The sequence below is a fragment of the Acipenser ruthenus genome, chromosome 4 (genome assembly GCF_902713425.1).
Source record: "Acipenser ruthenus chromosome 4, fAciRut3.2 maternal haplotype, whole genome shotgun sequence".
NCBI classification, from domain to species: Eukaryota; Metazoa; Chordata; class Actinopteri; order Acipenseriformes; family Acipenseridae; genus Acipenser; species Acipenser ruthenus.
The window spans coordinates 13,519,408-13,540,852 of record NC_081192.1 but is presented as its reverse complement, the minus strand read 5'-3'; the positions used below and the strand labels follow the sequence as shown (position 1 = coordinate 13,540,852).

At 40.2% G+C, this 21,445-nt stretch overlaps 1 protein-coding gene across 10 annotated transcripts in view; it reads right to left on the bottom strand.

The window, feature by feature from the left end:
- Positions 1–21,445, bottom strand: part of LOC117400192 (receptor-type tyrosine-protein phosphatase mu-like) — a 290,059-nt gene that overhangs the window by 162,170 nt on the left and 106,444 nt on the right. For all 10 annotated transcript variants that reach the window (XM_033999725.3, XM_033999727.3, XM_059022031.1 and 7 more), the window contains exons 3-4: positions 15,259–15,533; positions 593–671 (exon numbers count right to left, since the gene is read on the bottom strand). In XM_033999725.3, coding sequence (XP_033855616.3) covers positions 593–671; positions 15,259–15,533 — 354 coding nt within the window. The remainder of the gene's footprint in view (positions 1–592; positions 672–15,258; positions 15,534–21,445) is intronic.

Genomic DNA, 21,445 nt, shown 5'->3' with positions numbered 1-21,445 from the left:
GAAAGCAATTGTTACTCGTGCTGGGAAGCACCAGCACAGTACTTGTTTAGGATGGAGGGAGATATTTATGTTCGTGACTTGTTTTGTTTAAACCTTTTATTTTGGCTCGGTGAGCTGTGTATCTTTATTAAAGCTTTTGATTTATTTTTGCGATTTCCATAAAACACGCACTAGCGCTTTTCACCCGCAAGTACCTGTGTGTGTCTCTGTCAGCTTTCTGGCCTGGAATGTCACCACTCAGCTGTCCTGTCACACTACCGTAACTGTTCTTGGCTGTCATTAGTACCAATCTGTTGCACTTTCACTGCAACTCAAGTTTTTCATATAGGAAGAACAAGAGCCTGGAGATCACACATATAGCTCTCTCTCTCTCTCTCTCTCTCTCTCTCTCTCTCTCTCTCTCTCTCTCTCTCTCTCTCTCTCTCTCTCTCTCTCTCTCTCTCTCTCTCTCTCTCTCTCTCTCTCTCTCTCTCTCTCTCTCTCTCTCTCTCTCTCTCTCTCTCTCTCTCTCTCTCTCTCTCTCTCTCTCATGAACTGAGGTAAAATAATCTGGCCCTTAGTTTGGTACATTTCCTAAAAAAAAATTACTTACTGCATTGATGCCCCTGGAGGATCACGTCATCAATTGCCAAGTATCCATGTTGTCCTGATGTGACTACTTCAAACACAACCTGAAAATCAAAACACAACGATTTCAGTAAAACTTCGGAATGACTACAGAGTAGGCTTTAAATAATTTGTTCACATTACAGGTAAGGTATAACATGTTTCAGCATCTGTTCAATAGCAAAGACTATACAAAATAACCTATACAAAATAAAAAAGACTATACAAAATAACTTTCCTCAGTAATTTCTTAAACACAGTACTGCAATTACTATAAAAGTATTGTACAATATTGTAATCTCTGGTAATATGCCTAGTGTGAGTAAATGCTTAAGGGGCATACTTCAAATACAGTATAAGTAGCATATGCATATTTTCTTGCCTCTACATTTGATGCTTGAATATGGAGCCATTTATTCTCTTTACAGGAATGCTCTATCTTGCATTGCAATCCACATACCTTGGAGGCCTTTATTAAAATCAATGTTGGTGCTGTACTTTACAATGCTGCTTTGCATGAAGGATTACCTTAGGCAATAAGGTAAGAAAGTGCAGTATATACGTAGTAAGAAAGTGAAATAAAGTGCAGTATATACGTAGGTAAGAAAGTGAAGTAAGAAAGTCAAGCAGACAAACGTTTCTGCTAAAGAATTTGTTATCAGTGTTTGATGTTCTGGATGCAGTATAATCTTTTGTATTTCTATATCCTCAATGCTAGATTGTATAAACTCCTCACTATATAGAAATTGGCATCCCTAAAACTGCTTCACCTGACATAACATCTGCAGGACGCACACACACACACACACACGCAATAGTCACAACGTCTAATCCATTCTGCAGATGACCAAATCAAATTCCCACATAATTACTCCTTTATTGTTTGGAAAATATTTGGCTGCCTTATCAGTCAGGAAGCAACTGGTTAAAAAGCAGGGGTTCAGTTGCTTCAACATCAGCATACCTTGGCTGCCTGCCACAATACTGTACATGCTTTACATCTGCCTCCTGCCAAACAGGATATACGGAAACAGACTAACATCACAGTACCGCGATTCACCCTTCCTCCGACGAGCATACTGAGCTTTTCTTATATGAGGGGGAGGGGTGTTAGCCATAAACTTCCAAAAGAAAGTTTGTAGCAGTGGTTGAGACTTTTTTTAAGTTAGTAGTCGCCAATTATTTTTGTAATCATTTTCTGCAATTTAGAATAGCTAAGAATTTTTAGGCTCAGCTCACCGCTACCACCCCTGCGCTGACTTGGGAGAGGCGAAGACGAGCACACACTGTCCTCCAAAGCATGTGCCGTCACCCGACCGCTTCTTTTCACACTGCAGAACCACCATGCAGCCACCTCAGAACTACAGCATCGGAGGGCAACACAGCTCTGGGCAGCTTACAGGCAAGTCCGCAGGCGCCCAGCCAGACTACAGGGAGGCGCCCAATCGGCGGAGCTTGGCTAATTGGGCACCGCCCCCTGGGAGCTCCCATCCACGGTCGGCAGTGGAATAGCCTGGACTCGAACCGGCGACGTCCAGGCTATAGGGCGCATCCTGCACTCAAAAACCTAACTCCCACATAGAGTACGAACTAAACTTTTTTTATTTTTTCACTCTAAACTCACACTGGACAACTAAGCGGTTTACCAGTAAAACAAACACTTTTACACACACAAAAGTTACACACAAAGGTTTCACACGGTACCTTCTGTTACTGACAGGCTCTTGCCTTCACATTGAATGCATACTGCCCTGAACAAACATTTTGTCCCTCATTAATTATAAGGCTGCATCCACACTGGACGAGAGTGATGCAAGCGAATAATTTAGAAGCCACTGCAGTCAAATGGGAGTATCCACACCAGCAGCTAGCAACACAAGCTACGTCACTTTGAGAAAATTTCGCTTTGCTAAAATAGTACCTGTTTCTATTTTTTTTTTCGTCACGCGTCTGAATGAAACTGACCAATCAGAAGCAGGGTTTAACACCCTTGACACACGGCAAACACACACCTCAAAACACATCACGCCTCAAAACAGAAAAGTTAATTTATGAGGTGCAGCAGTATCCATTATTATATGACTGCAAAATGAACGACTACAAATACATCCAGAAGAAAGACAATGACTGGGTGGCTTGCAGGTGGTGCATTTAGCAACATTCTCTTTCTGATTATGCAAGTTGCATACAAATAGGTTTATTAATAAGCAAAAATAAACCGGAGCACACATGCAGTCCACATATCCAGCATTTTGATGGCTTTTAAAAATGATACAAAAAAGGTCCCGCATTCACACAACTTGAACATGTGACCTAAGTTTAAGCTATGGCTTTTTGTTTTTTTTGTTTGTTTGTTTGTTTTTATGATAAATAACATTTTGTTCACTAAATTGTTCTGTGCCACAAATCCGTGACACGAAGGTGGTCTATACATACGCTTAAAGCGAAGTTTTGTGGAGATTCACCAAACAAACAAAAATATTATCGAGGTCCTACCATTCTATACGTTGTAAAACAAAGCCAGCAACACGTTTGTATTCTGTGCGACTCATCCCAACATTACCAAGCTCATACACAGTTTTGAAGATTATGAGCCATATTTATAAAGCAGTCTGTCAAGTTCACTGAACTGTTTTAAAAGGAAAAACTAAATACAAAAAATAATAACACAAGGTAAGTGGTGACCTGCACATAATAATAATAATAATAATAATAATAATAATAATAATAATAATAATAATAATTAGTGTGGAGTAGTGGTTAGGGCTCTGGACCGGAGTGTTGTGGGTTCAATCCCAGGTGGGGGACACTGCTGCTGTACCCTTGAGCAACGTACTTTACCTAGATTGCTCCAGTAAAAAACCCAACTGTATAAATGGGTAATTGTATGTAAAAAATAATGTGATATCTTGTAACAATTGTAAGTCGCCCTGGATAAGGGCATCTGCTAAGAAATAAATAATAATAATAATAATAATAATAATAATAATAATAATAATAATAATAATAATTTTGTTGAAAATATCAGTTCAACTATACTACCTTTGTCCAGCTGTCTTCTGACAGCTGCAGATGTACCGGACTTCAAATCAGACTATTACTACTACTGGTGCGACGAAAAAAAATAAAAATACTACAACTACATGTGTACAATTACTACTAATAATAATAACAATAAAACTGTTGGATATATAGGGATGTTCAATAACTCTGATCTATAGATTTTACAAGTCCAACCTTTATTTTACAACAGAGTTGCCGGAGGTCAGGGTGGTAACCTTTTATCAAAACAAGACCTGTTTTGTAGTGGGACAGCCCATCTCTAGTATGCCCAATAGGAATGCACGGGCGGGGTCATGTATTTATTTCCAGTGTTTTGGATCGTTTCCAAGTCACGTCTGGTGTGGACTGACATTCGGCGATATCACTTGCTCACTCTGTATACAGCTTTAGAGCCAATTGACTCATCCTGGCTCCCTCCCGTGGCATTCTGGGGGATGTAGTCCTTTAACCCCTCATGGACTGCATTTTTTCACAAATATATATATATATATATATACACAGTATATATATATATATATATATATATATATATATATATATATATATATATATATATATATATATATATTTCTTATACATACATAGAATCTTATATGTATATCGAAATGTTCACTCACAAGTTATTAACAGAAAAGTCCAGTCCCTATATGCAACACAAACTGTACTATATTCACACGTTCTTTTCTCCATTCACACCTTCATGCCAAATGAACGGACATGTATCCCAGAGGTTAACAGCTGCCAATTCTTGCATTGAAAGCTATTCCCTTCTCACTAAATCATTTCCTGCTGCCATGTACTGTACAAGTAAAGCCATGTGTGTTTATTTACCATTGTGTCTGCATAGGTCAAGACAATGTGAACATTTCCAGTTCACAGACTGAAAAAGCCTTTGCTTCCTGCAGATGGGCTCATAAACTTTTCCGAAGCCCTTGAAATCAAAAAGCTATCTTGCACCTGCTTCCTTGCTAACCCTAAAGCCTGCTCCCTGCACTGCACTGCCAATGTTATTATCTGCAGCACAAGAGACAACTTTATTAAATCTTAGAAAAGGGGTATAATTGATTCTAGAAAAATGAATGCAAACTGCTTTAGAACTAATTACAATTTTATAAGAGTCTAATTCGAGACATTACTGTATGAAATCCAGAATCCTAGTTGTTATAAGGGTAGGTTATTGAAGTGAATTTGCATTACGCCTGTTCCTAAATTGTTTCTTAGTGGGGCAAAGTTATATCCTTGCTTCAAAACTGCGACTCGTCAACTGGTTTCACAGACCTCAGTAATGAATAATCTTGCACTACCTAACCTAAGGTATAAGGTACCGTAGTGCATGATTTGTGCTAATCAGGGCAAGTTAAACCAGCTGTTATATACTGGAGTTATAGATATCAGCACTGATGATAAAGGGTACTTTATCAGACAAGTGTGTTTATAGCTTAAATCTACATTTCATTTTGGGTTGTGACACTGTACCATCCAACACTGCTGATATAGTAGGCAGTCTCTCTGGCACCAGCTTTTGTTACAGGTGTTGCATTCTGTGCCTACAGTGATACCGTGTGGCAATAGTTGCAGTCACACTCTCTTTCACCCAATCTGAATGAGATCAGTCGATTTACTGGGACATTATCAAGCAAAAATCATCCCATAGGAATGGGCCAGTAGGTACCTACTAGCCTACCAACAGGTAGAGTAGGTCCGGATCAAGCGCTTTAATGGACGTGGATGTAGTAGCTGCTAGAGGACGCTAAAATGCGATGTTTAAATAATGGTAAAAATTACTTTAATAGGAACATAGTTATGGTTAGTGATTGAGATTAGGTTTAGGGGTATAGATTAGGTTAGTTGTAGACATTAGGTTTAGGGATAGGGGTAGATTTAGGGGTTAGTAGGCTAGTAGGTACCTACTGGCCCATTCCTATGGGATGATGGGATGTTTTTTGCTTGATAACGCTCCATTCACTGATCTCAATCAGATTGGCTGCTTTAACGTTACAGCAGGATGACAGCATCCTGTTTAAAATCGTCTTGCCGTGGCAGCACACGTCCTATGGAAAAAAAGTTGTGTTTCAGCCCTTTTTTTTACGTGTGAAATGAAGAATGTATAGTGATTAGACATTTTTATTTAAATTATTTTTTAAATCATATCAAATAAAGCATTTCTAAAAACAAATCTTACCACATTTTCATTGCAGTTTATTACAACCAATGAAATCACTACCTGAAATGCAGTGACAGACAGCTTGCTTCAACTGATTAAGAAAATACATGAAAATGTGTTTCTTATAATCAATATAGCCTAGAAATTCCTCTTACTGTGATGCATGTTAATGCACAAACTGTAATCTATTCAACCACCACTACTAGGCAAAAAACCTCAAATGTCATGTGGTATCTTGGCTGTCACAGTGACCTATTAGTGGTAATGTAATGTACTAGGACCTACATTAGATTACAAAGAAGATAACAAGCAAGTTTCCAAAATGTCAGGCAACAATATGTTGATTAAATGGAACTGTGCATAGAAACAGGCTAGCACGTCAGTTCTAAGTATCCTTTCCTAGCATCTGAAGCGTAAAAATAAGCAGTTTTAAAAAAATTACAAAGCTATACAAAAAATTTAACAACACTGCAAAGCGCATGGTGAAGGCTAAATATCCAATGACATTTAATAAATATCTGTTTTGATCAGTACTTGTCAAGCTCCTCTGCATATAAATAACTGTGCTCAATATAAAGCTTACAGTTCTGCAAATACAATAAAGAGAGAGAGAGAGAGAGAGAGAGAGAGAGAGAATGTATCTACAGAGTCAATTTTTTTAAGTGTTGAAAGTAAACAAAGAACACTCCCTCATTAGTACAGACAAGACTAACTAAATCAGAGGCTAAAGGATGGTTTTGTTTTGCCAAACACTGAGGCACCCTAAAAAGTCAATTTCTACACCCTTCTTGTCATCTACAGTAGTACTAAATTAAGTAGTATAAATGTCTTCGTACTTCAGTAGCTAAATATTTGAAACTGCAACAACTGACTTCGCTTTCGTGGACTAGAAAAAATAAATCCTGATATTAGTTACATTCATACGTATGAATATTTTTCATATTAGACTTCTTCAGTGTACAATGCCTGCCTGTGGAGCTTAATGTCAACAGCCGCCATATTTATCACTAATTACCTGAATTTCACCAGATACCTGAAAAAGAGCTGCACAAACACCTTTCAAATTTCATCTTGCCAGTAAAAAAAAAAAAAAAAAAAAAAATGGAGAGTTGGCTGTTGCCTGCGCAGACATAACACAAAATAAACTATCTCAGCCACACAAAACAACTTAAGAAAGAAGATAAAGGCAACCAGGTTCAAGAAAAATATGTCTCTCGTTGGTTTTGAGCTAGTAATGTTCTATATTCACTGCTCAAAACCAACTCAAATAGCTCTTCACAAAGAAAGCTGTAGTCAAAGAATATTGATGAAAAACTCAATTTCCATTTCTTGAGATGCAGTGAGAGACATTGCAGTGTTATGGGGAATATAATAGTTAACCCCTCTTGCAAGGTCAAAGCACCCAAGGAAGACTTCTGGAAAGCAGGATTATTTTATTACAGGAATAACGGTTTTTGGAACATCTCAAAACATTTCCTGAAATAGATTCACAGGTGCAGGCAGAGCTGTAGTACTTAATATACACTCCATTTTAGTTTCTAACTAGCTAAATCACTCCATCCAGTGTATTTTAAGCCAATCTTTGTGTTCTAGTGCACAATCCAGTCTCTCTGTCATATTTGTAGAGGTAATATTAGGTTTTGCCAGCAACTTTTTCATGTAAACCACATTCCTTTAACCACATTCCTTTCACACCAACTAGCAATTGTTGCCTTACACAGCAACTTACCTCACAGCACCTGATAGATACCTGCTTCAGATACATTTAATCCAACACATTTAAATAGCACTTAAACATAAAAAAGGAACATTAGGACATTAAATGCAAATATCTTATGTGTAGAAGATTAACGATTCAATGGATGACAAAATAGCATGCACAATTTTTTATTAAAACTTCCCTATGTGAATTTAACTTATTAAACTTGTTTAATTATATTCCTGAACTTCGATACAATTATGTATTGTACGTACAATATTGATATACTCTAAAAAGAACAAGTACAAGACTTTTTAATCTGACACTTGCTTCATAACTGCAATAAACAAATAGACAAGACTTACCCAGATGAGACTTCAGACCTACCCTGACAGTTACAAATTAAAAATCTACACATTTATTTATTTACTGCAGCAGCACATGTAATACTACACAAAACAAATAAAATTAAAGCTTTATGAAAAAGTGTCCAATTGATCACTAAATTCCCAAATCTTAAGCTGCTTAAAACTGTATATCTTTACATACAATTACTTTTGTGATAGTACAGTAGTCTCCAGCTAAGACAACACCCACCGGGAAGCAAGCAAATTGTTCTTTAAGACAGAGTTGACCACCAGACACAATATGAATTAATAAATAAATATGTATTACTTGTCAACACACTCGCATCAACATATGAAATGAACAGAATAAGTACTGGTAAGAGAAAAGCAATATAATAATAAAGTAACAGATAAACTAACGTTTTAAACTGTCAGACTAAATTAACACAGCACCCCTACACACGTTAAAACATGCAGCAGCAGCTCTAGATTAATTTTGAATACCTTGTTCAGGAGCAATATTCAAGACATGCACAAATTGATTTAACAAAATGGTGAAGCAACTAGCCAGAATGGAAAAACACCAAATTGTTTGGCGACTTGTGTCTGATTCAGGTTTTTTTCAGGAGCTCGAACAATTTCCAACTTTTTGTAGCAAGCGAAACAGTGGTGCGTTTCACCATTTGTTTCCATGCCATTTTGTAGCGATGAGGTGCACTCGTGGAAATCAGAATACAAAACAAGGCAATGATATGACGGTGGTTCTGGAAAGATTGAATAAACAATCAGTGTGCCTCAAGACACTCTCGCGATGGCAAGTCACATTTGAAAAGATTGAATAAACCATTTCAATTTAAGTCTGATGATGAGTTATCAGGTTACAAAACAGTACTGGGTAGCTGAATCTTTAAATAAACTTGTTGTGAGTTAAAGAAAAATACAACGATTTTCGAAATCCAGTGTCTGCAGGTAAAGGGCATATTGGTGGATACAAGAAGACAACGAAAAAGAAGACCCAAGTGATAACAAAAAGCAGTTCTGTGAAAAATAGAGAAGGGTTCTAATTATTTAAGTTGTTTTGAGGTATCTATAGTAGGTATTTTATGTTATACCTATATGTGTTATATTTTGTATATAAATAATAAATACAATACTGTAGTCTGTTTGGTAAGTTGGGATGCTTTATATTGCTATAGCAAGGCGACCAATAAGGAATACAATATTATAATTTCTTTATTTGTATTAGTGCAGTATTTAAAAAAATATTTGTTGACATTTTATTTTATTTTATTTCTTTTAGGGAGCATGTCTATCGACTAGGAAAGGGAGAGCATTGAAGGTTAGATGTACTAAAATGTGCCAGTCGCAGCAGAAACATACCTCAATTTGCATTTTCGTTGCGACACTTAGCAAAGTAAACATTTTGTTGTATGTACCAAGCAGGGGCCTCGGTTTAAGTTTGATACATTTCACCTGCTTTCCACAAAGAATTACACTTTGTATCAAATATAAACCAATGAACATAAACTGCTAAATAAGCACCACATTCCTGTGAATATCGAAAGTAGAAATATGTAGCAAAGTTTTAAATTACATGTTTACACAGATAATCACGAATAAAGAAATAAAAGGGGATAGCTTCTCACTTTCATCTTGGCAAATTTGTCAACACCAGCCTGTAAGTTTTTGCTTGTCGGGTTAGCTCACGACAACCAAAAGGTCGCTCAATCTCTCATCCCCAGTAGCTGTACACAGGTATGTTTTGACCCTTTTCATTGAAAAGAAATTAATTTGCTTAACTAATACCAACATTTGCATATGGCAAAAATATGTTAGAAAAAGAAATCCATTGATTTTCATGTATAATATTGCCTAATCATTAATTTCCATATAAATGCACATTTAAGCAATTTAAAATAGTAATTATAACAGTACATTTCAGCCACAATGTATTAACTAATACTGTAGTGCACCACCTTAAATATCATTTTCCACCGATCCACTGTGAAAAAGACAATGATGAGTTTATATAGCAGCTATGCATTCCGGTATCAAACTCAAAAAACGCACAGCACAGCCCTGAGAACTAAAACGAATTTTCAAATCTATGGTACCTTTCTAGAGCATATATAAATAATTGTACCTGGGCATCAGCAATATTAAGCCCTTTTCAACTGGCATGCTCTACCCGGGTCAGAACCTACCTGGTCAGGACCCGGTGTCATGCGGGTCGGTTACGCAATTTCACACTGCTTTTGATAAAGCAGGGTTGACCTGGGCGACAGACGCAAGTACACAATGCACCTGTCAATGCTCCAGAAGCAGCTTGTTACAGACGCTTCCATCCAAGCTTCTCTGGATTGAACCGTCGGCCCAAATGTTGATTAGAGCAAATGTTCCTACATCCCTGCTGTAATCTGACTCATGCTGTGTCTCAATCAACAAAAATATGGCTAAACAGAAGAAACAGAACACTACGCGGGATTGTGACCCGGGTAGCCATAACCCAGGCCCAGACCCGGGTAGGAGTGCCAGTGTGAAAGGGGCTTTAATAGTTTTTTTTCCTCAAGTGAATCCCTCCTTGTTGTCTCGCTGTGTTTAATTGCTTCCGTTTTCCACCTGCTGTGGCAAACATATCCAACATTTCCGTTTGACTCATCTTGATATCAATAATATTATCTTATTACAGAAATAATAGAATGCAATTCTGTGTTGTCAATATAATCACTGGAAAACGAAGAACTATGAATCAAAAATGAATGAATGGCGCTAATACTTTGAAACTGAGCACGAGCAATTACATCACATAGCAACCGTTGCTGACTTCATTCTGGATCCGAGTTAGAGTAGAAAGATGTTTGTGAAGAAAAACTTCAACCATCTTATATGTCACCAGCTGACACCATGGGATCCTTCAAGAAGCTGTTTGATGAGATTCTGGGATCAATAAGCTACTAACAACCAAACGAGCAAGATGGGCTGAATGGCCTCCTCTTGTTTGTAAACTTTCTTATGTTCTTATGTGATGTTATGATGTGTGTGTGGGGGGGTCAAAAAGTGGAAGACATAATACCATATTGATTGTCTGGGGGGGGGGGGGGGGGCAAACCAAGGTCTCGACAGGCCAACTGCCCCCCCCCCCCCCCCCCCGCCCTATAGCAAATGATGCCCCTGGTACTAAGAGAAAATATGTTAATGAAGAGAGCCGCAATATACTAATTGAAATAGTTGTTGCGTCTTTTTAGTGGGATATCTAGCATTATACATTGTAAGAGTCGTGCGACATTGTTCAGATAAATAGCGTCTGTACATGCAAGGGTGCAAGAATCAAAATAACATTGTTTTTGTTAAATGTAAACGTCACCTGTACAATGCATTCTGTTCTGTCTTCATTTTACCTATTTTAATACTGTTAAAAAAATGAAAGGCAGTTTAATCCCATCAGATTCTGTAGTGTGGCCCCCACCTTCACCCCCAAAAAGCTTTTCATAATCATACAGTAGCCCCTCGCTAAACAGGACATGTTTGTCCGACATAAGGACATTTAAAAACAATACAATAAAATTGCACACATATACATTTATAGTGTCAATGGATTGTAAATGGAAATCATTGCACTGAAATAACACTAATGTGTTTTGGGGAGGCTACACATTACATTATGTAAAAATATAAGTCTGTACAATTGACACATACAGCATATAGTACAGCAGTAAAGTCAAATTAACACCTAGCCTACCGGAAACGCAAAATAATTCATGCTGCTTCATTGTACACTGCAAATAAAAGATTATTTTAAAAGGGTTAGTGGCACATGTGTGCAGTCTATTGCTCCCAACACATTGGGGAAACCAGAAATGTCATAGAAATTTGTTTTCAAAGCTTGCAAGTACATCCTGACTTCAGTGAAAATTAAGTTCTTGGGTGTTTGCCTCAAAAATGCACTGAGCACAACTGTCAATGCACAAGAAAAAAAGTGGACTGGGAATTGCCACAAACGTGCTTTCAAAAGTTCTTAACAAATTGATGCCACAATTTGTGTCACAATTGTCGGCAGCTTTAGTACATCTCATTATAATATTTGAGAACCCTCATTTGCACTATCTTTGCTCCCTTTTTGCGAATATATGAAGGAATGCCCATAAATTACATATTCATCTAAGCTTGAACCACAAAGAAAAACTGCTGCCGCAAAGCATTCCCTAAAAAGTCACTAACAGCATTGCGCATGGTTAGTACATTTCACCCTAGACTTCCAACTCGTTTGCGACTATTGCAACAGGCGCAACACTTTAGTACATCTACTCCTGAGAAAGGAAGATTTACAGAAAACAGCTATAAAAACTGTAACAGCCGAGTTCTAGTGGGAGGAGACTCAGTGAACGAGGCAGCTAACTACATCGAGAGCAGCAACCTCCTGGACTATAATATTATTAATATTATTAAGCAAGACTAAATAGCTACAAAAAAGACTGCTGTTTTTTTTTTTCCAGGTGGAAAATAAGGAAAGGGAAGTTTTCATTGCAAGACCAAGTAGTTCAAAGTAACATTACCGTTAAAATGCAAGGCTGTAGTTAATGCATACCCCATAAGTTAGCATTAAAGTATGTACAGTATTTATTAAAAATAGTCATGACTTCATGGTAAGGTTGCATTTTAATCACCTAAAATATATTTTACTCCCATAGTGTCTAAATTGGAGAGTAAATTGTTGATTGACTCAAAACCTTATCTGGAGTGCGGATTACAACGATTTTATTTTTCAAATTAATCTCCTAGCAATTTCTTAGGTAAACTGTAGTACAGTGATTAAGAGCACCTTTCCTCCTTCTGAATAAAACAAGCTTCTTCTTTCTTGTTCTTTAGAAATTTAAATTCTTAGAATAATGTCCATTATTAACCATCAAGCCAAGTGGGATTTTGTAATATACTGGAACCCTAGTTTGTGCACATACATGTATTCATTACTTCCTCTTTCTGTTTCTGTTTAGGATTACTCTTTCCACTGATAAAAAAAAAAAGCCACAAGCAGAGTGAGACAAATAACTTTGCAGGCTGGTGGCCAAGTGAACTTTTATGGTGGTCAGCATTTTCAAATGAGGACAATATGAGGAGACATGTATATTTTGCAGACACATTGCTTTTGCATGCTTTGTTGTCATGTAATGGATTTTTTTTTTTTTGTTGTTTTTTTCTTTATTGGGGAGGGGAGTATAGACAATCGATGTGCCAGGGAACTATATGCATTAAACGCCAGGAAACTATATTCAATAAATGCCAGATAACGATATATATATATATATATATATATATATATATATATATATATATATATATATATATATATATATATATATATAAAATGCCAGGAAACTATTTACTGTGTGCATAAAATCCTGATGAGTGAAGTTTATACATAAAATGCCAGGAAATAGAACCATATTAATCAAATGCCAGATAAGATAACTATATAAAAATTGCAAGGAAGTTAACACATTTCTTTATTTTTCAGTTGCTGTCATATTTGCTTTTGTTTTATGTCAAATTCCAGGTAAGCAGCACAAAATTTGATTGCTAAAAAACAAAATCCAATGCAATTTTTGCAGATTTTACTTCAGCTCACTTTGCTTGAAATATAAACTGACCATATTAAGTTTTAATTGCCTATAAGCCATCCCCTCAGACAGGGCTCGAGTCTTAGCTTCTCTCTCACTCCTCCCCCCAAAACATAGCTACTATAAACAAAACATATGTCTTTTAAATGTATATAATATAACATCTTTATTTTTATATAGCACCTTTCATAGTGGACCACCACCACAAAGAGCTTTACAGAGGTGGGCTGTGAACTGTGCATTATGTGCAGAGTCACTTACAATTGATTTAACATCTCATCCGCAGGATGGAGCACAAGGAGGTTAAGTGACTTGCTCAGGGTCACACAGTGAGTCAGTCAGTGGCAGGGGTGGGATTTGAACTGGTGACCTTGTGGTTACAAGCCCTGGACTTTAACCACTGCACCACACAGCCTCCTAAATTTCTCATGTTGTCTAAGCTAATCAATCATACTGCTGAGTGAGTTGCCAAGAAATTGTATTTAGGTATTTCAAGAAATTTCAAGATTAAATATATTTATTAAAGTAGAAAAATAGCATTGTCACATTCAAAATGTATAATTTTCTTGAGTTAATATGCAACAAATGTTCATAAATATATAATTGCTTACCTGAAAAACAGTAAATGCTAAATAAAGACATACATAGATGTAAAAATAATAATGGACATGTGAAATGTCCCCTCCTTGTACTGGAAGAGCGACTTTAGCAGATGTATTTCCGATCTTTGATGCAGCTGGTGCCTTTTTGTTTGAAGACATTTTAAAGAAATCGTGCAAGCCCTATGCAGTGTGTTCAATAATTTACCGGAAGCAAACTAAACCAGCTGCCAGGTTCCTAAATGCAACATAACAGTATATTAATAAGGCAAACGTTTCTTGTATTTAGTTTTATGTGATACTATTCTTTCAGAAATGGGAATTTTCACGGGGAACTACATATTGCACGACACTGGATAAATTTCACAGAGCAGCTCTCCGGCAGCACAGAGACATTTTTAAAAGCTGTCCTGTTATTTTGAATGCCCTTCTGGGCCGTAGGGCTGCAGAGACACCTCAATACTCCCTTTTTCCCTTGTCAAGTTTATTTGTTTCATTAAAGTTGGTAAAAGCGGTCTATTCCCAACTACAGACAAAGCAGAATAGATTTGGAATGATCATTTCCGCTGTTCTACCCTAACTTGATTGGTTGGTGTGCGTGACTATGGAAACAAGAAAAGGGGGTTGTGGTTCCATGAGTTCAAAAGGATTGGCTCTGCGAGATGAAAACAGACGGTGCAGATTCTGCCAGTTTTGATGCAGAACGTTCTAAGTTGTATGTACAGTGAATGCTTAGTCGCCAGCGTTGCGAGTTAACAGTAAAATTTACTGGCCATATTAAAATTAAAACTGAAGGTCACATTCTGCGATCTGGTGACCTGATTTGAACCACCCTGGCCACAAGTAAGTCAAAGAAGTATCTGGATGTCTGAAACTCACCACTAATATAGCTGGAATTTCACCCGAGCATGTTAACAGTGTAGAATTACCACTCATACACACACACACACACACACACACACACACACACACACACACACGCAAACACAGGCACATGTAAACACATGCACACTGACAGTAAATGTGATACAGTACAGTGTATTCTCCCTGGATTCCCTGGACAGTTAGTTAAGTGCTCGATTTGCTGTTCCGTTAGTGAGTGGTAAGAACTAATAACATACGTAAATATGCATTATGTAAAACGCAAAGAGTTGAGCTCACATACCTGATAGAAACTGGGCCAGAATGTGCTAATAGCCAGCTCTACCTGGTTCCAAGTCCTTGTTGCAACTCCAGACATATTCCAGATTGGACTCCCCAGAGGACCGTTGTTAGCCTTCACATAAACATTCAGTAGACCTGGGTTCACCCCATCTCTGCCTGACACATAGTACTTGAAGATTATACAGTGGGTGTCATTTTCTTTTAGCTGTGGCATCATGAGTTGTGATTTCTGCCCCGAAAACTTCCCGGAGGTGTTCACCATCATGAAGGTTGAACCTACAAAGAAAAATGGAATTGTCAATTTAGTTGTCAATTGTGTATCAAGGATAATCCACTTCTGAATGGTCAAATAGGTCTGCTGTCATTTACCAGTGCACTATATTTTCTTAAGCCAATCACTTGGAAAGATTTTTCTGAAGGAATAGTTTATGTTCTCTGAAACATACTGCACAATGTAAAATAATCAACTCAAAACAATCCTTGGTATGTGTCTCATTGACACACATCATGGGTGATTTTTAGCTTGCCAATGAAAATCATGGGGATGACCTGCATTTCATGCTATGAGTATCATGGTAAAAAGGCTTATGGTATTAACATGTCTACTTCTGGCTGGTTTTTGAATTACTGTAATTCAATGTCTGTGTAGTATACTTTTTATTAGAATTCCCCTTATAGAGTTGATCTTAATGAAATGAAATTATCACTATTTCAAAACTGATTAAAAAATAAATACGTTTAATGGTCCCTCCAGGCTTTTTTTTCAAGCGATCCTCAGTCTAGAGGTGATCTAAAGAAAATCTCTAGAATTCTGTGAATTATTTGTAACAGTAATGTAGGATCGCAGCAGTGTGTAATCCCCTATCATGCGGTCTGATGGAAACCATGGATATCTGAAGCTAGTAAATGAGTAACCACTTCATAATTATAATATATATATAGAGGCTCCCTTGAGAAAGATATGTACAACATATCGAAACGTTGGGCAGCTGGCTCTTTGAGCAAAAATTATATATATATATATATATACACACACACACACACATAAATACATACATACATACATACATACATACATACATAGTACATATAATAAAATGAACATTCTGGAAACAGAATCCTTGAAATAGCTACAGACTGAGGTTCTATTAACTTTTTGTTTTGTTTTTTTAAAGTACATATTGCTATCCATTTCTCTAGTTTAATGATATACCTTGTACAAAAGTGTACATTTTGATTGAAAAAGACAGCATGCCAATCACATCACAATCACTTAAATCAGTTATTACTTATCTTTAAGCCTGTTTTTGTATCATCTTGTGGAAAGACGGCAGGTTATTATTATTGATCTACACTTTGGATAATGACAGACAACTTTTATTTTGCTCTAAGGTACAGACACTACTAGCTTACAGATTAGTGTTTGTAAAAAAAACATCATGTGGAATGAAATCCATCTTTCCAGTTCCTATTACATAGCCATGTACTACCTGACAGCTAACTGCACAGACTTGTGGGAAGAAGAGGAAACACTGTTGTAGCCTATAGTGTTAAATCTTGCAACTATTCACAATCTTTATGAAAAGGCCATATGGCATATCAATAACTCAAAAACCATGATTGCCTCTGAGGCCTTGTGCTACAAGAGTAATTTGCTCCAATTTCATATGTCTTCAGGCACAGATAACTAGCAAGAGATATGTCATATTTATAGAAATTAAATGAGAATAAAAATATTTAGCAAATCTCTGTGGTACAATTTTATTCAGTATCTGAAAGGTGTAGGGTGGCTCAGCAGACAGGTAACAGGAATATGCTGGTTCACTTCCAACTATTAAAATATTAAATTTCCTGTCCAGGGGCCAAAGTGACCGGTTGATCTCACAAAACATTCACCACCAGACACTCATGAACAGCTTTGATAAGGATTAGATGGGCATTTTACTCTCAAAGGGTGGTTCTATTTTGAAAGATATGAGAGAGATCTTCAAATTGCCTCAGAATTGAAAAAGAATGACTGTGGATGGTTTTCATGATGAGCTGGTGGAGCTCTACAAGGAGAGATTTTTCTTTATTTAAATTAACTGCATCAAGAAGCAACATGTCCAGTCTTGTCCGTTGAGATTTTCTAACCTTGACCGGATTCTAAAGTGTGGTGTTCAATTACCTGCTATTGATTCCTTAGCAACATCACTGTTGATGATTGTTATTGATCCTCATAATCCAGAGTACCATGCTGTACATTAATGGGTCATTGTTTCAGAGATTCAGACACTTTTCCTCTAACAAGGTCTGGAGATATATGTATGCATGCATGCATGTGTGTGTGTACATTTTACACACACACACACACACTAATGCATCTGAGTAGAAAAATGCTACAACTTTTGCACATGGATGAGGTACGGAATCACCAGGGGGCAGCTATGCAACAATGCCTTCCCTAACCACGTGGTCACACACCTGGTCAGCGCATAGCATGCACCAGGGAGACACAAGGGCCGAAGCCACGGTGGGCAAGTTGAAGGCAGACAGCAAAAACACGGCAGAAACAGAAGGGGAAGAACACCAAGGTGGGCGACCTACAAAGCCGGCGAGGTCTACTGTACAGCGGGATGAAGCAACAGAGCGTGGTGGAGAAACACATGGCTGGATGGCTGTAGTAACAACCGTGCTGCAGCTATCCACAGCACGACCTTGAAAACAGGGCCGTGCGGTCTATCAAGAGACAGGTTACGCGGCACCCAAACAACAAGGCCCACTCCAGCTGCCAGACGGCGGCTGGGAGAATCACTCGACAGCAGGGATGCAGCAAGGCCTAGCCCTGTGGAGGAACTGTATTCTCCCAAGAAAGAAATAGACAATCAATCACAGGGTGACTGCACAGGCGGTCGCTCACACAAGCGAGGAGGCTGTTGAAAGACAGAAAAAGAGACTCAAATTAGAGAGTCGGTAATTCCAGGAAAGCGGCAAGCCGGCTTTCAGCACGAATGCAAGGGAAATACAACACGACTCAGAAACTCTTTTCTATCAACACGCTCAGCTAGAGATAGAGGTCTTACCGTACCGTCTTGAAAAGGAAAAAGAGAAATGGCTTCCTCAGGATGACAGTTTTAATCCCTCGATAGACGGGACCGAGTGCGTCATCCCAGGAAGGGGCCTAATCGGCAGCTCTGGTATAGAGAGCTCAGCATATCCCATACATAATGTCGTTGGTGGTCATCTTCGAATTGAAAGGGAACTGTTAATTATATGTTATTTTATTTTTCTGTGTTTTGGAAAACTTCGATATTATCGATATACGTGCATATCGATGCCCAACCCTAATATATATATATATATATATATATATATATATATATATATATATATATATATATATATATTTTAGCGATCCGTGCTTTTATGTTTTGTACTGTATTTCCCGCCATTGCTTGCCTAACCCTGTCTCTGTCTATGTGTAATTCCTAGCCTGTGTGTGTTGTCTCCTGAGTCTCAATTGTGATTGGCTGTTGTTTGTCTGTGCCCATTGGTCCCAGTGTGCGGCTGAGGACCAATGGGATGTGTGTAAACTCCGGTACCCACTTAACATAAAGGAGCAGAGCTACGCTATAAAAGGGCGCTGCACCGCAAATATGTTGTTGGTCTTGCATGCAGAGAAGCAGTCAGAGCAGTGGACTCTGAGAGGGTGCTAGAGCTAGCGTCCTAAATAAAAAAAAAAGAGTTGAACTTGAACAGCGTGTCTCTCCGTTTTCTGCCTCCTTGCTAATACGCTACACTTGGGTCAGAAGCGGGATACGGAATGGATCACCCGAGCATCAGACAGGAGCGGCTAAGAGATGGCGAGACGAATGGCGAAAGGGAAAAAAAGTCCCAGTACATCAGGGAACTCGAGGCGGAGGTAACCCAGATGGCGGAACAGATTAAGAACTGCTCTGAGAGACCACGGTCATCGGCGGCCCGGCTGGGTCCTGCAGAGTGCCGCACCAGAAACCCGGAGCAAGGAGAAGCAAGTCCAGACCCGCACGGAAGAATGGCGGTCACTGGCGGTAGAGCGCTTGGGGTCTGGCTGGATCCTGCAGAGCGCCGCGCTGGGTATACAGAGGCAAGCGAGACCGCGGGTTGATCAACCAGACATCGATGGAGGTACAGCAGGACGGCATCCCACGAAGCTGCCCAGTTTCGATGGCACCACGAGCTGGGAGGCCTTCCATGCGCAGCTAACCACGCTGGGAAAGCTGTGCAAGTGGAGCGAGGAAGACATAGCACAGCAACTGATGGCGGCGCTGAGGGGAGAGGCCCAGATGGTGCTGCTGAACCTGGCCGAAGAGGAGATGAGCAGCTATCGCACCCTGGTGGCCACCCTCCAACGCTGGTTCGGCAGTACAGGGGAACCAGAGCTGCTGCAAGCCAGGTTCTGAAGGCGAGCATGGACAGCAATGGAGTCCCTGGCTCGACTAGCCACAGACATGGAGCGGGCCTGGCAGGCATACACAGACGCTGCCACCTGAGAGCAAGACGAGCAAGCCCGGTTCCAGTTCATTGAAGCCATGGGACTGGGCAAACTTCGCAAGTACCTGCACCTTGCCAACTCGCCCAAGAATGGGAGGACGTGACCAGGGAAGAGACCAGTAGCTGGCCACAACCAACCACCCGACGGGCCGAACAAGAAGGAGACGCAGCCCAGAGCATCGACTCATTGGCAGAGGCCCTGCGGGATATCTTGGCCATTCAACAAGCCATGGTACAACGGTCTGGACTACCACCACCCCCTGGTCCTCATCTCTGCTGGGAATGCGGGCAGCCTGGTCACATCCATGACTACTGCCCTCAGCAGGCGCCGCGGACAAGAACCAGTCAGTCACCAGCGGGAAATGTAAGAGGGCCGAAGTAGAAGGGGAAACTTCAGCCCAGGTCTTCAACCCCAACCAAACCACCAGCACATCAGTCATCGTGGGGAGAACCAGTATCGGGGCGCATCTCCATCTGAACTGCAGGGTGGAGGGCATGCCCTGCACTGCTCTGATAGACATTGGATCCACTGTCACCCTGGTCAGACCCGACATCCTCCAGCAGGCCGGCCAGGCCAGCCAGGCTAAAGTGGCAGCCATGGCGGTGCAACTGCGGACGGTGACGGGACAACTATCCCAGATGCGAGGGAGAGGGCTACTGCAGCTGCGCCTAGGGGAGACTGCCTTCGACCAGGAGGTCTGGGTCACCGACATTCAGGACCAGTGCATCCTGGGGCTGGATATTCTTCAACAGGCGAGAGGACGGCTAGATCTAGCAAAGGGGACGGTGACCTTTGGAGCAGGCCCGCCACTCCTCCTGGATGAAGCAGGCACCCCACCCAGCGCAACAGCTTTCACGGGAACCCTGGTACATGCCCGCCCTTTCAAGGGCTCCTGCAAACGGCGCCAAGAGCAAGGCATCAACCAAGCGCAAGAGCAGTGCCAGCCACCAGTGCCAGCCGCAAGTACCCCCCCCCCCCCCGAATTCCCGCTAGCGCCAGTCCTTTTAAGGGCTCCTGCAACTGGTGCGAGTGCAGAGCAAGTCCACAGCAGAGCACCAGAGCACGGACGGCTGCCAAGCACCAGCACCCGGATCCCAGAGGGTGTCCGCCCTTCAAGGGCTCCTGCAAAAGACGCGAGCGGAGGAAGAGAGAGACGACAGGTACCAGCACCATCTCCCGGATCTCTGCAAACGCAAGCTCTTTTTAGGGATTGTGCAAAAGGCACGAACCCAGAGCAGGAAGCCGCCTTAGTGAGACCATGGAGGGGGTGTACCAGTGCAGCAAAGAGGGACTCCAGGAACGAGACAGCGATCAACTCTGCGCCTTACTGCAGGAGTTTGAGCACCTCTTTGTTGTCCGGAGGATGGAGGACGAACAGGAATGGTCCAACATCAAATCGATACTGGCCAATCCCCACCAATCGGGAACCACCCCGCCAGCTGCAGAGATCATTCAGGAGATGTGAGAAGTGGGGGTGATAGAGCCATCCAACAGCCTCTGGGCCACGCCTGTGGTACTGGTGAACAAGAAGGTTGGGAGCCTGCGGTTCTGTGTCGACTACTGCCGATTAATCACAGTCACCAGGAAGGACTCCTACTCACTCCCCCGCATCGAAGAGTCACTGAACCTCATCACCGGGTCCTCCTGGTTCAGCTCCCTGGACCTGTGGAGCAGC